The sequence below is a fragment of the Brassica napus genome, unplaced genomic scaffold (assembly GCF_020379485.1).
Source record: "Brassica napus cultivar Da-Ae unplaced genomic scaffold, Da-Ae ScsIHWf_1230;HRSCAF=1757, whole genome shotgun sequence".
NCBI classification, from domain to species: Eukaryota; Viridiplantae; Streptophyta; class Magnoliopsida; order Brassicales; family Brassicaceae; genus Brassica; species Brassica napus.
This window is the reverse complement of record NW_026014653.1, coordinates 497,388-518,666: the sequence shown is the minus strand read 5'-3', so window position 1 is coordinate 518,666 and position 21,279 is coordinate 497,388. Positions and strand designations below refer to the sequence as shown.

General features: G+C 30.7%; 1 protein-coding gene and 1 pseudogene across 1 annotated transcript; one reads left to right on the top strand and one right to left on the bottom strand.

The window, feature by feature from the left end:
• The first annotated feature begins 9,781 nt into the window (after positions 1 to 9,781).
• LOC106421057 lies at positions 9,782 to 20,928 on the top strand (annotated as a pseudogene).
• LOC125596552 lies at positions 14,854 to 15,891 on the bottom strand. Its single transcript, XM_048771627.1, has 2 exons — positions 15,438 to 15,891; positions 14,854 to 15,351 (listed from the first exon to the last, which is right to left on the bottom strand). Exons 1-2 carry the CDS (start codon positions 15,714 to 15,716, stop codon positions 14,854 to 14,856), a joined length of 777 nt encoding a protein of 258 aa, XP_048627584.1. The 5' UTR covers positions 15,717 to 15,891.
• Positions 20,929 to 21,279: the final 351 nt, after the last annotated feature.

The following is a 21,279-nucleotide window of genomic DNA, read 5'->3' as shown; positions in this document are numbered from 1 at the left end:
CCAAGGCAGCCGTGTCCACAATAACAGATGCTGTGGCCGGCCTATCTATTGACTAAAGAAAGATCTCGACATGATAATTTTATTTTAAGTCTTTGATTTGTGATTTGCTTTAACCTAATTGATATTTCACGATTTTATATATATAAAAGAGTTTGTTTTGATTTCATCTTACTTGAACATATGGATGTTCAGTGATAAAGAGTTGCCTAAAGGGCACAATATCAAGTAAGAAATCGTGAAAGGGGTATAGTAAACCTAATAAAGAACCTATGGCTAAGGCATTGCCTATAAGGCATTATACACACCCAATGATATGTGACCCATTGAGTTATAAATGGTTTCCAAATAGAAACAATGGGCAAAGAAGGAAACAAGTTCCTTCGGATTTAAAGAAAGAAAAAAAAATGCCTAAGACCTTATAAGAAAGTGGTCGAGACTATACCTATGATCTCTACTGATTTAAAATATGCCAAAGATCAGTATGACGAGAGGCAAGAGCCGTGGTGACCATATTGAGATACACCACGAAAATTATACACTATATGGCATGATAGGATTAGCCATCCTAGTCTAAAACTTGATGCAAAGATTAATATTGAAAAGACACAAAAAGAGTTATCCCATAAAAGATCTCACGTTGTGAAACATGTACACAAAGGGAAACTCATTAAGGCTTTATTATCCTAAGCACCACGAAATTATAGTATGTTCATGAGGGGGTGAGAGGATAAACCCATGATCAATACTACAAATTCGTGTACTACTATGGTCTAAGACCATGTTTTTAAACGGCCAAACTAAAAGAGGCCATTACTCGGCCGAAGAGTCCATGAGAGACATTGCTCGGCCGCAAAGGCCATAACCGGCCGGAGAGGCCATCAACTATAAATGATCGGCCATGTAAGCTATTATCTATAAGGATAAGACTATAAAGTCTATAAGCTTGGGGACATTATGAATTTACATGTATAGAATGATAATATGCATCAGGCCATATAAGTGAGCATAGATATATTCCCATCTCAGATTGAATACGGGTCGTAAACCAGACATACACCATCTTAAGAGATTTTGAATAAACCACCACATACATATATGTGCCGTCTAAGATGGAACCTCAGAAGAGGATTGAGAATATATAAGAATAAGATCTTCTCCACGAATTCAAAGGACCGTGAGCCAAAACATGGGTGATTAAAATAGTGGCCAGGTATGGATTGCATGAAACAAATGAATCCGAATATTCAATATTAAAGGAGAAAGATTATAAGCTGGACAAAGAAAGATTAAAAAGTAAAAGAATGATAAGAATGGTTTTAACCATCATTGTCTTGGCAAAGATACTCGGACTAGAGATTATAATTTAAGACGTCCAAAAAAAGATTATATAAAGCTAGCTAATTGAGAAGCTAATCGAAATGCCAGACACTGACCCGAGAAATGACTAACCAGCTTAGCACCAAATGAATTTCCTAGAAGAGACATAATCAAGTTGCTATATAGTCTATAAAAGATAGACCAAGTGTTCCATAAAATAAAGGAATCTCGGATAGAAAAGAGTGGTGCATAGAATACAGATCCGAGGTTATAAGAGAAACCATACCAGACATTGAGAAAAGGCTGCGCAGCTACACATCTAAGGTACCAAACCATGTAGTCTTGGGACGCCAAGCTACTAGGTAACAAAGGTCCTGGATAATGAAATCTCAAAGTGATTAGATCATGTATGGAACATAATGGAACCACATGAAAGTGTCGACACACACACATAAGAGTTTTTGTATAAAGATGCATGAGAGAATATCACTTGAACATAAAGATTTAAACGAGGATCATGAACCCACGAAAGAGTACTCATAAAGATCATAAAAGATTATATTGAAAGATAAACGTGGAGGTTCAAAGTATCTAAAGAAGAGATAGGCGTATTAGCCATATACATATACAGAAACGCCATCTGATAAAACCAGTGAAATAGATGGATCTTGTAAGATAAAGAAACCGTGAGAAAAGGCACATGATCACGAGGTCTAGAGTGTTCATATTTCCTAATAACAGCATTAGATCATAGCTTGTTACACAAGGTACTCACAGAGATCAAAGGAACATATTATAAGGAGATGAACTCCTATGTGGTGGTTGCTGCTACAGATTTCAAAATTGACAATGGTCTGGTCATAAGAAAGAAATTAGATACAATGATGTAGTAGCATATGGATCACTGGATAAAATTGAAAAAACAGCTTTGTTCCTAATCTGATTCATGGACTGAAACAAAAGCAGTTGCATATAGTATGTAAAAGAAAGTGATCACGCATGATCTTGGAGTTGTATTAAAGACAATCCAATAACAGTCCATATACATATGAGAATTTGAAATCCCTTGTGTTTATACTAAACCTAAAAGAGGTTAGTAGACTGATACAGAACGTATCTGTAGGCGTCCGGTCCTTCAGCCAGAGACGTCCAGCCCTTGAGCTAAAAGGCATCCGATTTTCAGATAAAGGCGTCCGGCCCCTTCTGCTAAAGGCGCCCGGCTCTTATCCTTTGATCACGGGCTAGTAGAAAAGATCAACCATCAGGTTGCAATCCGACAATCAGATCCCCTAAGGATCCGACATAGCATAATAGTTTTCTGCTGCTGTATGACCAACTCCCACAAAGATTTGTCGTGAGGACAAAGAAGAGATGTTTAATCTATCCTTTCCTGTCGGATATAAAGTATAATAGTCCATAAGCTCGTGAAAGCCGAGATTCATGACCTAATAATATATACTTAGCGTGTGATATGATCCACAGCAACTAAGGTCATGAGACGCCATCATTAAGATAGGAATGCAAAGAATAATGAATATGGCATTACCTAAGGCAAAGAAATCGATGTCCACATCCATGAGAGTGTTCGGCCGCAGAGCCATAATAAGAGATTATAAACTCACAGCAATGATCATTGATCTTGAACACTCATGAGACAAGTAGTGGACACGTATGGACGAGGTCTATGACCCGAACATAGATCGACCAGATTGATACATGGTCGATGGTAATTATAATGGCCAAAGTAAAGAGCAGTTGATAGTAGACAATCACGCCTAGAGCATGGACACATGCAAACACGATTTGCAAAGACCCAATAGTGATCTCCGAGGACAATATGGTTCATATTGTTTAGCACACATGCTTTACCGAGACATTAATGTCAAGAGACATGAGAAACGACCTAAGAAGTCGAAGTGGTCTAGTTACGGCTTAGTAATGAAACTAGCTGATTACTCCCATCCTATATATACAGGAAACATTACGCATCAGATGCGTATAATGTAGAACCTACACTGAGGTTCACATCAGGGGGAGTAGTGCGTGTTGTACTCTTTTTCCTTCATCATGGTTTTGTCCCACTGGGTTTTCCTGATAAGGTTTTAATGAGGCAACATGAAGCGTACTACAAATCATGTATGGTTATGGCATCCAAGGGGAGTGTTATAAATCCAATGGTGAATGTCCATAACCAAGACCGGCCCAATACATAGAAGATAGAGAAATGGCCGAAACCCTAGAGAGAGGAGAGAGAGAGAGCCGACTTCAGGAGAAAAGGAAACCCTATTTTCTTTTCTTTATAAGTTTATGTTTTAATAGTTTTCCTAAATCTAGATGGATTAAGATATGTACTCTTTCCATTTATCTTTATCTTGTAATCCTTACTAATAAAATGGACCTTTTGAGGCTCCATAGAGCGTCCACATCAGCAAAAAAAACTTCTCCCGAAAGATGACACGTGACATAAAATATAGTTTTACATTTTAATATTACTAATTTTTGAAAATTATAAATAATATGTAAACATACAACATAAAAAATGGAAAAACTACATTAAACATATGTAAAATTACCTTTTTCACTTAAAAAAGGACGGCTTATCTCCATAATGTAACATTACCGTTTTATAAAAAAAACAAAATATTATTTATAATTTCGAAAATAATAAATATACGTAAACATACAACATAAAAAATAGAAATACTACATTAAACATATGTAAGATTACCATTTTACATTTTTATTTTTAAAAAATAATATGTAAACATACAAAAAAAATAGAAAAACAACATTAAACATATGTAAGATTACCGTTTTTCACTAAAAAAAAGGCTTATCTCCATAATGTAACATTACTATTTTGTAAAAAAAAAATTATATATAATTTCGAAAATAATAAATAATATGTAAACATACAACATAAAAAATGAAAATACTACATTAAACATATGTAAGATTACCATTTTACATTTAAAAATAACAATAATATGTAAACATACAACATAAAAAAATGGAAAAACTACATTAAACATATGTAAGATTACCATTTTTCACTAAAAAAAACGGCTTATCTCCGTAATGTAACATTACCATTTTATAAAAAAAGAAAAAAACATAAATATAACTATTTGACTATTTGTCCAAGTTTCTTCTATTAAACATTGCCATTTTACATTAAAAATGGAAAAAAACATTAAGATTTAAACATCTATCTTAAAATATAAAATATAGATATTAACTAAATATAAAGTATAAGAAAGAGAAATACTCAATATATAGAAAAATAAATAATAAGTAAATAGTATAAATATATGAATTATATATACAATAATAAGTAAATGCACAATTTTTAAAATATGGAAAGAGTACATTAAATATTAAACATCTATCTTAAAATGGAAAATATAGATATTAAGTAAATAGAAAGTATAAGAAAAAGAAATACACAACTTAAAAACAATGGAAAAAATATATTAATATTTAAACATCTATCTTAAAATATAAAATATAGATATTACGCAAATAGAAAGTATAAGAAAAAGAAATACACAATTTAAAAGAATGGAAAAAGTACCTTAGTATTTAAACATCTATCTTAAAATGTAAATCTATCTTAAAATATAAAATTATTAGTAAATAGAAAGTATAAGAAATAGAAATACACAATATAAAGAAAAATAAATAATAAGTAAATATATAATATAAGTAAATACGCAATTAAAAATGGAAAATTACATTAAGATTTAAAAATATATCTTAAAATTTAAAATATAGATATTACGTAAATAGAAAGTATAACAAATGGAAATATACAATTTAAAGAAAATGGAAAATGTACATTAAGATTTAAACATCTATCTTAAAATGTAAAATAGAGATATTAAATAAATAAAAAGTACAAGAAATGGAAATACATATGCAGGAAAATAAATAATAAGTAAATAATGTAAATATATAATATATGAATTATATATATAATAATAAGCAAATACATAATTTTTTTTAAAAATGAAAAAAGTTCATTAAGCATTAAACATCTATCTTAAAATGTAAAATATATAATATAAGTAAATACACAATTTAAAAAAATGGAAAAAGTACATTAAGATTTAAATATCTATTTTAAAATATAAAATATAGATATTACCTAAATAAAAAATATAAGAAATAGAAATAAACATTTTAAAAAATGGAAAAAATACATTAAGATTTAAACATCTATCTTAAAATGTACATCTACCTTAAAATGGTAGTAAATTATATAAAAATGGATATACCACATTAAACAAAACAAAAAATGTATAGTTTTACATCAATAAAGTCCCTATAAAATTCATTATTCTATCAACATCAACCTCACACTATCAAGGAAAACTTCAAAGCACTCCAGCAAAAAAAATGGTTTCACCATCAACTCTTGCCGTCCCAAAAACCTTTAATGACCTTGAAGGAGATTTTTTATGTCAACGAACTTTTTGTTAGGTGGATTCATTGTTGGGAAACCCGCAACTTCCAAAAGCCAAACTTATTCATGAGAATTGAATTGCTTTTCATAGACTTAAAGGTATTCTTTCAAATTTAAATTAATCTAATCCATAATTTTATTGTTAATATTCATACTAACTCTTTCATGATCAAACCATTACAGTTAATAACCATTCAAGCGTTTATCCCGAACACTTCTTTCTTCGCCTAATCAGGTATTAGTTCATGTTGGTTTAGTATTGTTTTTGGTTTATTAACCGGTTTAGGATGGTCCTATTGTAAATATAATTTAAGTTGGTTTAGCATATATTATGCTTAAAATAACTTAAATTAAATAATAGTAATATTATGCTTAAAATATAATTTTAGAGAGTTTTCAAATATAGTTTACAGAACATTATAGGTGATGAATTTAATTTATTAAATTCGTTTATTACTTAAAACTAAGTTTTTTTAAAAACATACTGAGTTATAAATATCAATGCTGGATTGGTGAGTATAACATGAAGACAAAAATATAAATATTTCATTTTCAAGATAAGAAATCAGCTTTTATTCAGTTACTCAATATAAAATATCTTAAATGATTTTTTAAAAAATATACATAATTTATATATATAGATTAATCTTCCAAACTTAAACTATTATATTATATATGAATAATGTTTTTAAATAAAATAATTTCTGATTTAAAAAAAAATAAAAACAACAAATGGTTATTTTCAAATAATGGATGTAATTTACATTATACTATCATTTAACAAGTATTAGATACGTTTTGATATATCATTATTTTCTATTTCCAGAAAAAAAATTTGTTAAACATCAATATCATCTAGGTTAAGTATACTAACAGCACAAATTCATACATCACAAAAAATATTTACATAAACATTATAATACAATAATTTAATCAAAAAATGCAATTCAAAAAATCAATATTCAAAAGAATAGTTATATAGTTAATATTTGAAAATCAAAGATATTTTTGCTAAAATTGTACTTACCTGGCCAAGGAGATCGACCATCTTTTTACGGATCGATCGATTGTTGAGCATGTGGTCGATCCGAAAATACTCTGCAGTTTAATTAAATATATAAAACATTTATTGCAACACTCAACAGATAGTTTTGTTAAATATGATAACTAGATAGCCAACAAAATTACAAAAAATATTTAAATAGTAAAAAATATGTTAATTTAACGTGTTAAAATTTAAAAATAAAGTTTAATTATGACATGCATCTTAACATTTATATAAATATATATCATAACCTAAATATAAATAATTGAACAACTTAAATTAGAAAAAAAATAAAAATCCCGGACGTAGCCCGGTTAACCCCTAGTCCTTATATAAAGGAACCTCTATTGATCATTAATAACACAGAAATATTCAGACTCTAAACTCTCTAATTACAATAATTAAATATAATGAAAATGATTAGCGATAATCAATCATTGAACAAGACAGACATAATATCCCACCCTCAATATATATACCAAAACTATGAAATTTCCACAACAACATTGTTTACACTTCTAAATCTAATTGATTCACATGAATTTGAATAAGTAAAAATAACGAACTTTCTTGGCTCATCAATGACAATATATTATTATCTTCGATTGTTTTTAATAGTTCGGTACCCAACAAATTAGTTTCTTAGTAAATTAACAATTTAAGAACTGAGGAAATGAATAACTTTTCTTTTGACTAATCTGAGAGCATATACATATATATATATATATATTACATGATTTGTAAGTATATATTATTTGGAGAATTTTCGTGTTTACCACATTGTTATTAACATTATTCATGTTTCAAAAGTATCTTCTTCGTTAAGTGGAAAAAACTCTTATACTCTTGCTCTCTCTATATATATAATAAACAACTTTTTAAATTAAAAAAGTAAAAAAATTAAAAAGATAATTCTTTATGTTTTCGAACTATATGTTTTCGAATTATACATTTTCAAATTCAATTTTTTTTATAATTTTTTATAATTTTCTTTAATTTTTTTAAATTCAAAAAATTATTTTTGAAACTATTTTTATTTTTTTTTCTCTTTAAAGTATTAATTTATATATTTATTAGAATTAAAGTCGGCATTCTAAAAACTCTACCTCACCACTCAACTCTAAATCCTAAGTTTAGATTAGTTAACCCTAGAGTTATAAATGTCATTTTTCCTCTTTAAAAAAAGGGTAAAAATAGTTATTGTAAACATTAAAAATGGTATTATGAATGTAGTATTTTAATAATTTTACTTCTATATTATTAAAAGTGAAGTACCTTTTGGTACTGTTTAGAAATATGAATAGTAGTATAAATGAGAATTGTTCGGAAACATGGATAACAATATAAAAAAAAAGTATTGTGTATTTTTAGTAATTTCATTAATATTTTTAGATTAATTGTATTTTCACATTTCACTCAGTTTAACAATTTCATTAATTATATTACTTTAACAACACATCACATCATTAATAATATTACAATAATAATAGTGCAGATTTTTTATCTATTAGTTGATCAAAATTAAATTTGTGCCAATTATAAAATAAAAAATGTAAAATAAATGGATTTTGCATATAGTTAAATGTTTGGTTTAGTTTGTCTTACTAAAACTCTTTTTTTAGTTTCAATCGGTGGAAAATTATGTAGCTAGAAACATAATTCTAAGACATGTTTTGTGAATAAAATAATAATTTAAATCCAAATCATAATTATATTTATTGTCACTTAATTTTTTACTCCATATAATTATTTTACTAAGTAAAAAAATTATTTTTATTTCAGTTATTAGCCAAACACATAGAATGAGTTATTTTTATTAGTTTATAAAATTAGTTAAGCATGAACAATGACTATTCGTTTATGTACATGTCGTTCTTTTTGGGCATCATTTTTTTGTTTGTTTTGAAATTAGGTTTCGCTTGTATATTATAAATTTATGTGTGAGTTTTGAATTGGGTCTTTCTGGGCCTGGATGAGTTCGGTTCTGATGTATAAGAACCTAAAAATATCTAATAACAAATGTATCTGAAACGGGTTCCGATAATTGTATTAAAAATAACCGTATTATCCGATTTGGTATAGGTCTTTTGAATACAATTAGTTATATTACGACTCATCTAAAATATATAATACTAATTATGCAAAACAAATATCAATATATAAAAATGTAGAAACCAATATCTGCACGGATGCGCGGATCAATCTCTAGTATTATTTTAAGAACTTCGAGGTTTCTGAAATGGTATAAAGTGGCCATGATGATAGTATACAATGTCCATGCACATGGGTTGCCGTCATTATCTGTTGTCTTTGATGGACAAAACAAGAGAACATATGTTTGAAAAAATGATTCAAATTGTTCTACTGCCAAAAAAAATAAAAAAATTGTTCCGCTGCAAAACGAAACAATTTGCTTTCAACACTTAGATATCAAAATTGAGAGTTGGGAATTGTCGGCCATTTACTCTTTTGGCTCAGTGATTATGCATAATTTTACAAAGAAATACCGCACTATTGTGCGAATAGCTGAGAGTGGTAGTATATTTTAGAACGATGTCAAGGCGAAAACGACACACGTTGAAAGGAGTCTCCAAAATAGTTATTTTATGAATTTAGTCTTTTTCTATATAAATCACGTGAAAATCTTCCGGAGAATTTTCATGGTTATTATTCATGTTTACTTTCATTAAAAAGATATTTTTTATTAAGAGAAAAAAACTTTTATAGCCTTGCTCTATATAATTTTGTAATTAGTTAAATAATTTTAGTTTGCATTTGATGATATTTTCTAGATACAAATTATTTTTTAAAATATTTATGCATATATCTAAAATATCATATATTTTGAAAAAAAAAATAGTATTATTAAATTACTATAAGCCGTTGATTTACAGGTTTTGGTTTTAAAAAGTGATTTAGATTTGATCGCAGACGGTGACCATAACGGAGAAACTTTAACACGTGGAGGGGACCGAAGAAATGAGTGATGATTTGTTGCCAAGATTCGTATCACTCATGGATTTGCATAGATTATTAGAGAATTCTATAGTCATCAGTAAAAGAAAACACAACAATTTCAGACGAAATTAGACCCAATTTTTTCATCCCAACGATTGCAATACAGATAACACCTCCACTTTACTAGTGATGAAGGGGATTCACCCGTCAAAAATGTAAAAAAAAAAATTGTTAAGAATTCGTAAAAAATATCTGATACAAATATTTTCTTCAAATCCATCAATTTTTTGACACTTTTTGATAAAATTTTGTTGGAAATTTCTAACAAATTCTCTTACTTGCTTTAGTTTTTGTCAACATTCTCTTACTTACTAATATGTTTATATTCTGACTTTTAATTTTTATTAACTCTGTTTTTATTCCAATTGTTTGTTTGTTTGTTTATAATGATCCATTTTCACATATTTCCAACAAAGTCGGCTCAATTTTTTTATGGATCGTAGCGCAAAATGTTTTTAAACCTTAAAATTAATATTGGTTCAAAGTTTGTAATAAATTTATTTTTTAAAATAAAAATATTATAAGTATATCTTTTAAAAAATTGTGTTGAAACAAATATATTTATATAAAAAAAAATATGGTCCTTATATTTATTTTTAATATAAAGTTACATATATTTTTTGAAAAATCGGCTCTTAACTATTAAAAAATGAAGAGAGATCGGACTGGACCTGAGACGGTCGCACCATTTGTTCGCCTCTAATTTCCAATTATCTCATCATATTTTTATTATAATAAAAAGCATATGCTAAATTTCCACTAAAATAAAAGTTTATTAAAGTCTCTCAAACAAAAATCTCAGATATGTTTACAAACTAAATATATACGCAATTGTCTATTTGCGCAACGTGAAGCATGGTACTTTTTTTTCTTTGAAAAAGGATAATATAAATAATAATATTATTATTTTACGTTTTTGTTTGGTTGTAAAAGCTCAAAATTTGTTTTGGACTCAAACTTTGATTGTCCACTTGTAAAACATACTTTATACGGCGTCACACTTCTTAAAAATACAAGTTTTTGTACCGAGACCTTGATCACCGTCCATCTATAAATATGCATTTACGATTTCTCTCTTCCCACGAATCTCTCTAACTGATATGGGATCTCAAACTGGTTTTGATCATCAAAGCGTACGAACGTTTAAAATGTTGCAACCCTCTCAATGGGATGATTACTTACTTTACGCTCAGATCGATGAATTGGTGAGTTTATTTACTATTATCACATATCTACGAAAAATATAAAATTAAATAAATAAATAATGTATCGATTTTTTTTTTTGTGAAATTAGATGAAATCAAATATAGTTTCTTTATTATCTCGTGAATGATTAATGCAAACCTTTAGGTCTCTTAATGATGCTACTAGGAAAACCTAAGCTCCATGCCCTCTAATTTCATCGTATCGTACTGTATCGCGGGGCTTTCGCCTCCGGCTCTCAGAATTCCTATAAATAATTCTAATTCCCTTTGAGATCACTCAAAATTTTCAGTCACTTTGACAGCATATTTGATCATATGATACATATTCATAGTGACTTTTACTCAGGGCCGGCCTTAAGATTTAGGGGGCTGTAAACGGTTTTAAAAAAATTCCAGCTATCAAACTTTTTTGGTAAATTTGGAAGCCTAAAAAAAAATTTTGGAGGTTTTTTTCTAAACTTATTCTTGGGTTCACCCCTAGGTGAACCTACCAGCCAATAGAATTGTGTCATTTTAGATTCAATATCTTTTAAAAAAGGAAACAAAATAATATTGAATTATATTATATTTTTAAAATAAAAATTTTATTAATCACAAAAAGAAGATTTTTTAATCGCAAAAAAAAGAATTTGTTTTTCAAAAGTATTTTTAACGCTGCGAACAAATATTAAATCCTAAACCTTTAGTTAAACCCTAAACTCTTGAATAAATCATAAATCTTAGGGTTTAAGATTGATCCAAGAGTTTCGGATTTATCCAAGGGTTTAGGGTTTACCCAAGGGTTTAGGGTTTAGGATTTAGGGTTTAGTGTTTTGTTGATTGTGTTAAAAATATATTTTTTTTAATTCAAGAATTTAAAATTTATCAAAGGGTTTAGGGTTTACCAAAGGGTTTAGGGGTTAGATTTAGAGTTTAGGGTCTGACTGGTTCAAACGCAGCGGTTGCGTTTGCTGTTGCGGGAGTTTGCGGATGCGGGTGGTTGCGGTTTCTAGCGTTATTAAGCGTTTTGTATGACTGGCACAACATTTAAAAATTGTTGCGTTTGCGGATCATTTCTGACTGGTTTACCCACCCACCCACATATATAAAAATAATTAATAAAGAATATTTAATAGACAAAAAAATAATTATAAAAAAAATTGATTAAAAATAATAAACTTAAAATCCAATAACAAAATAATAAATAATAATTAAAAACAATTAAATTTATGGCATGATTATTGTTTCATGCATTCTAATAATCACCAAATATTTCATCAAGCTGTGCAACATACTCAAAAAAATTTGTTCCGAGACGTGGATTTTCTGGATTCATCTTATACATATTGTAAAATTTCTTCAAATAATCCCAACGATTTTTAGCGTGCTTCCAACTCATCTCTATTCCAAATTGCTCATTAAGCTTCTTGACAATATTTTCTTTTTGGAACAGATTAAAAAATCTGTTGCCTTCATCTTTGCTCTGTTTCTCCACAATTATACATTCAAGTAATGTATGTGTCATCTCGTTCGTCCATGTAACTTTCTGAAAACCAAGACATAGTGAATTTATTTACTCATTGCAATCCAATAAAGACAAAGTTAATAGTAAATAGCATACCGTCATCGAAGCAGAAGCCAAAATATCTTGTGAAGCCATAATTATCAATTCTTAACATTAGATAGTATAAAAACTCATTTAGAAAACAAATGAACTTGACTGATAAAAATATAAAACAGAGCCAAAAGTTAACAATAAAAGAAGACTAGAATTACCTTCTTTTGTCGCTAAAAAGAATGTGTGCTACCAACTACAAATTGTGTATTTGTTTGACATCGATCAATTTTTATACTAGCTTATTAGATAAGCATAAATGTTTTTGGGATAGATGCATATCTTAAATTCTGGTAAACAAATATTTTATATTTATCTAGCTAACTATATATTTAGCGGGTAATGAATTTTTCCCGCCGTTTCGGTAATCAACTTTTTGGCGCACAAGTGTGTATATCTGGTTAGCGTACAAGTGTATACTGGTTTTGATATATTGTGTTCGAATATATACACAAGATTGATTAATTAAAAACAAGCAACATCAATCCAAGTAGACATAACAAGAAGCATAAGAAAAGCATGAGCCAGAAGAATAACGAAAAACCAATGAAGTTCCATAAATAATAAACTCTCCAAATGTTAAAAAAAAGTGAAAACTGACAAAGAAGACATAAATATACGTTCTAGAGTTCTAATAAAATTAAAACATGGTTACTTTCAGAACTTTAAAAAGATATATTAAAGAAAAACTGGCAAGCTGACCACAAGTTAACGATCATCCCATATATTTCTTGCTATATCATCTCTAATAGTTGACATATACGCATCAGCTGTCGGATCATAATTTCGATCAACTCCATGATCATCATGAGATGGAGATGTGTTTCCTTCAAGACCAGCTTCATAATTCTCTGTTTCATCGGCAGCATTAAAGTCGATGTCATCTATATTAGAATCTCGAATAAAATTATGCAACACCATAGTTGCTGCAACAATTTTTTTCTTGCATATCGACGTCATAGCGAACACGACCTTCTAAAATAGACCACTTTCCCTTCCACACTCCGAACGTCCTTTCAATTATTGACCGAAGAGAGGAATTCCTGTTGTTAAACATCTTTCGTACAGTGGTTGGTCGACGTCCAGAAAAATGATTTGGATGGTAGGCCTCACCTCTATATGGAGCTAGGAAACCTCTTCTGTTAGGATAGCCTGAATCAACTAGAAAGTATTTCCCCGACTTTGGGAATGGGAAAAAGTTATCATGACGTGCACAATATGTCAATATCTTTGAGTCATGTGCACGATCCGGAACTCCAATACGTGTATATATGAATTTCATATTGAAATCACACACTGCCAGTATGTTCATTGAAGTATAATTATGATGGTTCCAATATGTGATCTTTTTATTTCCACCAACACGTACACGAACGTGAGTACCATCTATGGCCCCGATACAATCTTCAAAATAAGGAAAATACCTCTTATCATGTATGATTCGTGGTGGTGTCTCATTCAGTTCTTCTCTTTTCCATGAAACTATGTCTGAATGCAAGCAACATAGGGCATTAATAACATCACTAAATTTTGTTGTAACAGTCCATTGTGCGACTTGGAACTCTGCTGCTATGCTCCTTTGTGATGGGTTATGTCCCAAAATCTTGAGAGACATACCTAAAGCAACCTCAGCTTTTACCCAATGAGAGTCTTTAAGACCGTATGACTTTAGTGTATTTAAGAGCTTAAGAAACACTCTTTGTTTCATACGTAAAACATGGAGGCATTGTGTGTCGCTCTCATACATCAGTTGATGCATTATACGTAGCCCACGTTCAGGATCCGTTCTTAATTTTTCTCTAAAGGGAAAAACGACTACGCTCAATACATAAGATGGCTTCAACAGCCTGGTCATCAGCATCAATAGTTTCCATGATTGTTTTCAACTCCACGTTACTTGGTTCCTGAAACAAATTAAACTTTTGTCATCTAAGTTTCAATAAATAAATAAATAAGTAAGCTCAGAAGAATCCACCGAAAACTCAAATCAAACAAAACCAAAAGAAGATACTCATTGTCAAAAGTAAAATGCAAACATGAAAGCAAAATTCCTATGAAAAGAACAACTAAAGCTAATCATCAAAAAAATCGTTACGGGACTCCTTAGTTTGACGTTTCAGAAAAGGTAGTTTCTCATCATCAGGAAGAGCCATAAATAAGCCCGCACAACATCATTTGTTGCAATAAGGTCAAGTGATGCCCAATATAGCTATGTCATTGGAATTAGATCAGGTAATCCTCTCACACATTTGACAACAAGAGCCATACGTTCCTCAGTTGCATTTGTTGACTTTGATTTAGATGTAGATGATGCCATCTGTTCTAGAATACCATTTCGGTCTTCCATGGTCGCAGCAATACGATCGAGCGTGGAGTCCACTGGATTGCGCTTACGCTTTCGGCGAGATGTATCTTTCATACTTTGTTGTGACGGCATTACAGGATCTGTCTCGATAACATTTGGAGTATCTTTCATTGGAGTTTCTAACCAGGCTGTGTCATCTTGTTCCATAAGATCAAGATCATGTGAATCTTGAATCTGAACTTCTTCTTCATCACTTAACTCAACTCGTGGAGTACGATGATATACACCACGTCTTGGTTGCCATGACTCCTCAACCACGACAGTTTCATCTCGAAATACCACGTCAAGAAGCGGTATAAAACGCAACGGATGTGAGCGAAATTTCGAAGCTTCAGGGTAAGCCTTAGAAATAAAAACAAATAATCACTAAAAAGAAATATATAAAACAAGAAAATTAACGTAACGTGAAAACATGGCTTTATGTGTACCTTGATTTTGTCTTTCCACCAATGCTCAGGTGCATCAATACTACCTGTTCTACTATTAAATCCAAGACCAGTTGACCCAAAAGTAATTCTACGATAGATTTCATATTGCTTTTTCAAAGTATCAAGTCTGTTTTTCACTTTGTTCCAAGTGATCGCAACTGGAAACTGTTTTTTAAATTTTTTGAGAACATTTTGCTTTCCCTGCTCACTCAAGTTTTTTCCTTTAGAATTTCCATCTTGTTTTTCCAGCGTTATCAGTTCTAACAAGAAACGAGTCATCTCATCTGACCATTGTAGTTTCTATTCAAAGACCAGGTGAACATATATCCAATTACGAAACATACAAATATATATATGAATGATATACTGGTCATTCAGAGAATTTAAACAACAAAACATATCAGAAATCATAAAACAATAAACAGGAATAAAAGCATAATCCACTTACGTTGTTCTCTTGACTTTCTTCTTGGTTGGAAAGCCATGATTTCAATGGATTGATACTGGATTAGGTTAACGTGAATGAGATATTATCAAATATACACATATATAACGTTAATTAAAAATGGATTAGTTAGGATATATAGGTAGATGTACGTGATGTGGATTAGTTAGGATATATATGAAATCTAAATCTAATTTAGTATTTATTATTTTTTTTCAACCGCAACCGCCCGCAACCGCAAACGCTTGCGGGAAGGAGCTTTTGATTTTGAGCGGTACAAAGTGGTTTGAAGTGGTACAAATCGGTTCATTTGATTGTTTCGAAACGCTGTCAACCGCTACCAACCGCAAAAGCTGCGTTTGCGGGTGGTAGCGGGGAAACCAGTCAACACCTTAGTGTTTTGTTTATGGTATTAATTTTTTTTGACTTTTTTGTTTTTGCAACTACGATTATTTTTATTTATTTATACTTTTTTTTTTAATTTTCAAAACGTAATATAATCTGACAATATTTTGTTTCATTTTTTAAAAGATATCGAATTTGAAATATTTGTTTGTTTAACAAAATTTTTGGGGGCCTAAGGCCAATGTTTCGTTAGGCTTTGCCCAGGACCGGGTCTGGTTTTTCTAGCTAGTGTTGTTATACCTGGTAAATTGTTTGTTTAACAAAATAGGCTACTGACTTGCGTAGATTCTTATAGGAACTCGATGTCTTTGCAAGCGAACTTGAAGAAATCAAGCCCAACGTCAGGGACATGCTCATGTCCTCTTCCCCAGCAGAATTAGGTCATGGCTCCGCGAAGAGGAAAGTACTTTTGATCTATTTGATGACCAGTCTTGGCGTTGCCTATCATTTTGAGAAAGAGATCGAAAAGACCTTGGCACACGCCTTTGAAAAGATAGATGATATGATTGCAAATGAACATGAACTTTACACAATCTCCATCCTCTTTTGGGTTTTCAGAACATATGGTTACAACATGTCGGCTGGTAAGTTGTTCATGCTTTTATTTTATTTTATTAATTTTGATACACATTAACTAGCGTACGTGTTCATCTAGATGTTTGATTGAAAGATAGAACAAGAACTTACAATCTCTGATTTATATAGATGCGTTCAAGAGATTCAAAGGGGATGACGGAATGTTTATGGACTCCTTAGCCAAGGATGCGAAGGGCATGTTGAGCTTGTATGAAGCCGCTCATTTGAGGACGACAAGAGATTATATAATGGACGAAGCACTGAGTTTCACAATGAAACATATGGAGTCGTTGGCAGGACAAGTAAGGCCTCATCTCTCAAGGCTTATACAGAATGCTCTTGGTCTTTCTCAACACTGGAATATGGAGATATTAGTTGCTATGGAATTTATCTCATTCTACGAACAAGAAGAAGACCATGACGAGACACTACTCAAGTTTTCCAAGCTCAATTTCAAGTTACTACAGCTTACATACCTTAAGGAGCTCAAAATGGTTACAAAGTACATAATTTCATCAGTTACTAGTCTTTTATAGGATTTTAAATAGAACCTTTGAAGCATTTTCGCCTTGTTTTCATCAATCATCATATATAAATATGTGTCTTTTCTTGAATGCAAGATGGTACAAGGAGCTCGACTTTGCATCTAAGTTGCCACCTTATTTCAGAGACAGAATCGTGGAGTTACACTTTTTTGTGATATCGATGTATTTTGAGCCACAATTCTCAAGTGCGAGGATTATGTTGACTAAGTTCTACACGGTCGAAACCATTACCGACGACACCTTCGATCGATATGCCTCTATCTCTGAAGCTGAAAACCTCGCCAATAGTCTAGAAAGGTACACGCTACATGTTGCAAATCAACATAATTAACAATCATATTGATGATGATACTGAGGATAAGAATGATTGTTATGATTTACAAGATGGGCTCCTGATAAAGACATGGATACACAACCAGATTATTTGAAATTCGTGTTTACATTTATTTTGGATGTATTCAAAGATTTCGAAGGAGAAGTGGGGTCAGAAGGAAGATATTACAGCGTGAAAGGTGCAATAGAAGAGGTAACCAATCAAACTCATTGGTAAACTGTATACATTTATATCAAAGCATTTTAAAAGCATCACCATCAAAATAAGCTTTTGGTTTTTAACATTTTAATACCTTAATATACTGTTATTTACTGGAGTAGTTGATATCTTTTTTTTTTGGACAAACTGGAGTAGTTGATATCTTTTATTTTAAAAATCGACCATTCAGTTTTCAGAACAATTATTTTTGATGAAATATATAAGAAAATTACTAAATTTAGTATTTTGTTGTGAATAATTCTCGAATCAAATTTAGAAAAAAATAAAATAAAAAGTGAAACTATATATTGAAGCGGATATCCGCTTTTAGATTTCGTATATTGATTATACTATTAATAAAAAGACAAGTTTCTTCGGTGTTCTATTTCAACTTCTTTCCTGTGTTCTACAAAATATTATTATTGATTTTATTAACTTCTACCTGCTACATAAACAAACGGTTATAACTAGATATATAATCTGATTATTCTGGGATTTTTAACACTGGCCGGCACCAACGGCCCTAAATTGATTATCCTTTGTTTATTTTATTTATTTTATTAATTTTGAAAGTAAGTAAAAAATCACATTTATTAGCTAGGCGGATTAACTCACTATCAAGATTAGCATATAGGGCAGCCTCAGATGTATGATATATTTTTAGGATTAAGAAAATGAAGTTTAATAGATGTGATAGTTTGTGTACAAAATATAAATATAAAAATTTGAAAAATATAAAAAGAATGTAAGTAGTTGTAATTATTTCTTCACACAATAAATATACAAAATCTAAAAGCAGATATTCTATTCAATTAGTTTCAATTTTTTTTATATTTTTTCAAATTTGATTTGAGAGTTATTCACAAACTTTTCAATACTAAGAAACATCATTTGTGGTAAATATCTTACATAGAGTATCTTAACATTTTTATATTAATTTGTGAAGATAATTAAAATTGAATAATTAAAACTAAAAAGTAAAAACTAGTGTTGTACAATGAATAAATGACATGTGGATTTACAGTTTCTTTAATGTCAGACAAAAGTTCCTCATAAAGAAACGATTCTGAAAATATTATTTCCCTCTCTCCTACAATTCACTTTTTAATATTTTTACGGTGAGAGACTCCTTGTAAATAGCAACCACTGCAAGTGCTCTAAGAGCACTTTCAATGGAAAGTTCTATCTATTGGAATTCTAAATTTCCATATATGAATATGTATGTGTATGTAATTGTAAGGTCCATTACATTACGAGAAATCTAACCCAAAATTTCTTAAAACATTTGTTTAGAGAAATTTTAGATTGGATTTCCTGTAAAATAATGGACCCCACAATTATATACGTATACATAATATATACATACATATATATATATATGAAAGTTTAGAACTCTAATGTGTAGAACTTCCCAATGTGCTCTGAGGGTATTAGCAGTGAAGGGTTTTTAGCCCAATTTCTATACAACAAAATAATAAGGGCATTAGCAATGAAGGGCATTAGTGGTCTATACTTTTTACAAATAAAATGTAACTAAAATTTGAATTGATTATAATAGAATATTGTTGAGGTACTCTGGGAAGGTATCACCTACTAGGACCATGATTAACCCGGACTCTTAGGATGGGGTTCTTAGTTTCGGCTAAGAACCGTTTTTTAGCTTTTAACTAAGAAAAGCTAAGATTCGTTTTTTAAATAAGAGATATAAGAGCATGATTAATGGAAAGTTCTTATGATGAGGTTCTTAGTAGAATATAAAAAACCGTCTCTTAACTTTTAACTAAAAAACTAAGAACCGATTCTTAAATATCTTACTTAAGAGCCGATTCTTAGTTTTTTTAGTTAAAAGTTAATAGACGGTTTCTTATATTCCGCTAAGAACCTCATCCTAAGAACCCACCATTAATCATGCTCTAAGACCATATTTATTGGATAGTTCTTAGGGTGGGGTTCTTTGTGTAATTTAAGAAACGGTTCTTATATTATGATAAGAACCTCACCCTAAAAAACCCCCAATAAACATGTCCTAAGAGCTGATTCTTAGCCGAAAGGTGTAAAGAAAAAATGTCAAATCATGGTTAAGAACCTCATATTAAAAACTCGGGTTAACCATGCTCTAATGGTGCTCTAAGTTTCTCATAAACCATGCGTGAAAGTTCCTAATATAACGTGTTTATATATATTTTTGAGCCCGCAGTTCAAAAGACTCGTGAAATCAAACCTTGACCTTGCCAAATGGGCGCAAATCTCTCATGTGCCTAGCTTTGAGGATTATATGGAGGTTGGCGAGGTTTAGATCACGATGTATGCGACTATGGCAGGCACTTTGACGGGTATGGGACATATTGCTACGAAGGAAACCTATGAGTGGCTCAGATCAAGACCCAAAGTTATCCAATCATTATCTATAAATGGGCGTCCGATGAATGACATGGCCGGTTTCGAGGTACAAAAAAATGTTTCGTTCTGTAAATTTAACTATGAGGTTAGATGGGTAAAACTTAAAATTCATGTAAAGGAAATAGAAAAAAATATAGTTTGTGTTATTTTCATGAAAATTTTCTGTCTCTTAATAAAAACTTCTGTGTGACTTGATTAGGATGACATGAGTAGAGGATATGTAACTACTGGTGTCAACTGTTATATGAAGCAATATGGAGTTACAAAAGGCGAAGCTTTTAAGAAGCTTCATCAAATGCGTGTACACAACGAAAAAATAGTGAACGAAGAGTTCTTGACGATAAAAGATGTGCCAAGGAGAGTTCTCAAGGAAGCCATCAATTGTGCACGCATGACCAACGTTGCCTACGGCTACGGTGAAGGATTAACACATCCTGAAGGAAAAATTAAGGAATATATTATTTCTCTTTATGTTGAACTGATTCGTCTGTAAAGACATTGGTTGGAACCACTGTTAATGAATGTGACCACTGGTTTGGCATCTGCTACGCCGGCCTGCGCGGGCTATATACAGTCTTTGAATCTTTATTATTACAAAGTCGTTTTATTCTGGTTCCTCCAAGGATCTAAGTAGGTGAGCCGTAATTCTCGCCGGTTTCACAAAGAGAACCGTCAAAACTTTCCGATTTTATGGAGATGGTATGAACGGATGGAGAAGAGCTCAACTATCCGATTATTTCTCTATTTCTTTTAATATGATTTTAGTAGTATACCAGGGGGTGTCCGCGCTTTGCGCGAAATATTGTTTTTATTATTGCTAGAACATGATTTTTTGGATAATGTAATTATGTTGTCGTTTTTATTTCTTAAGATAATTATTTGGTGTTTTTAATGTGTTATGTAGTAATAGATGATAGGTTAATATATTTTGTGTTTGTT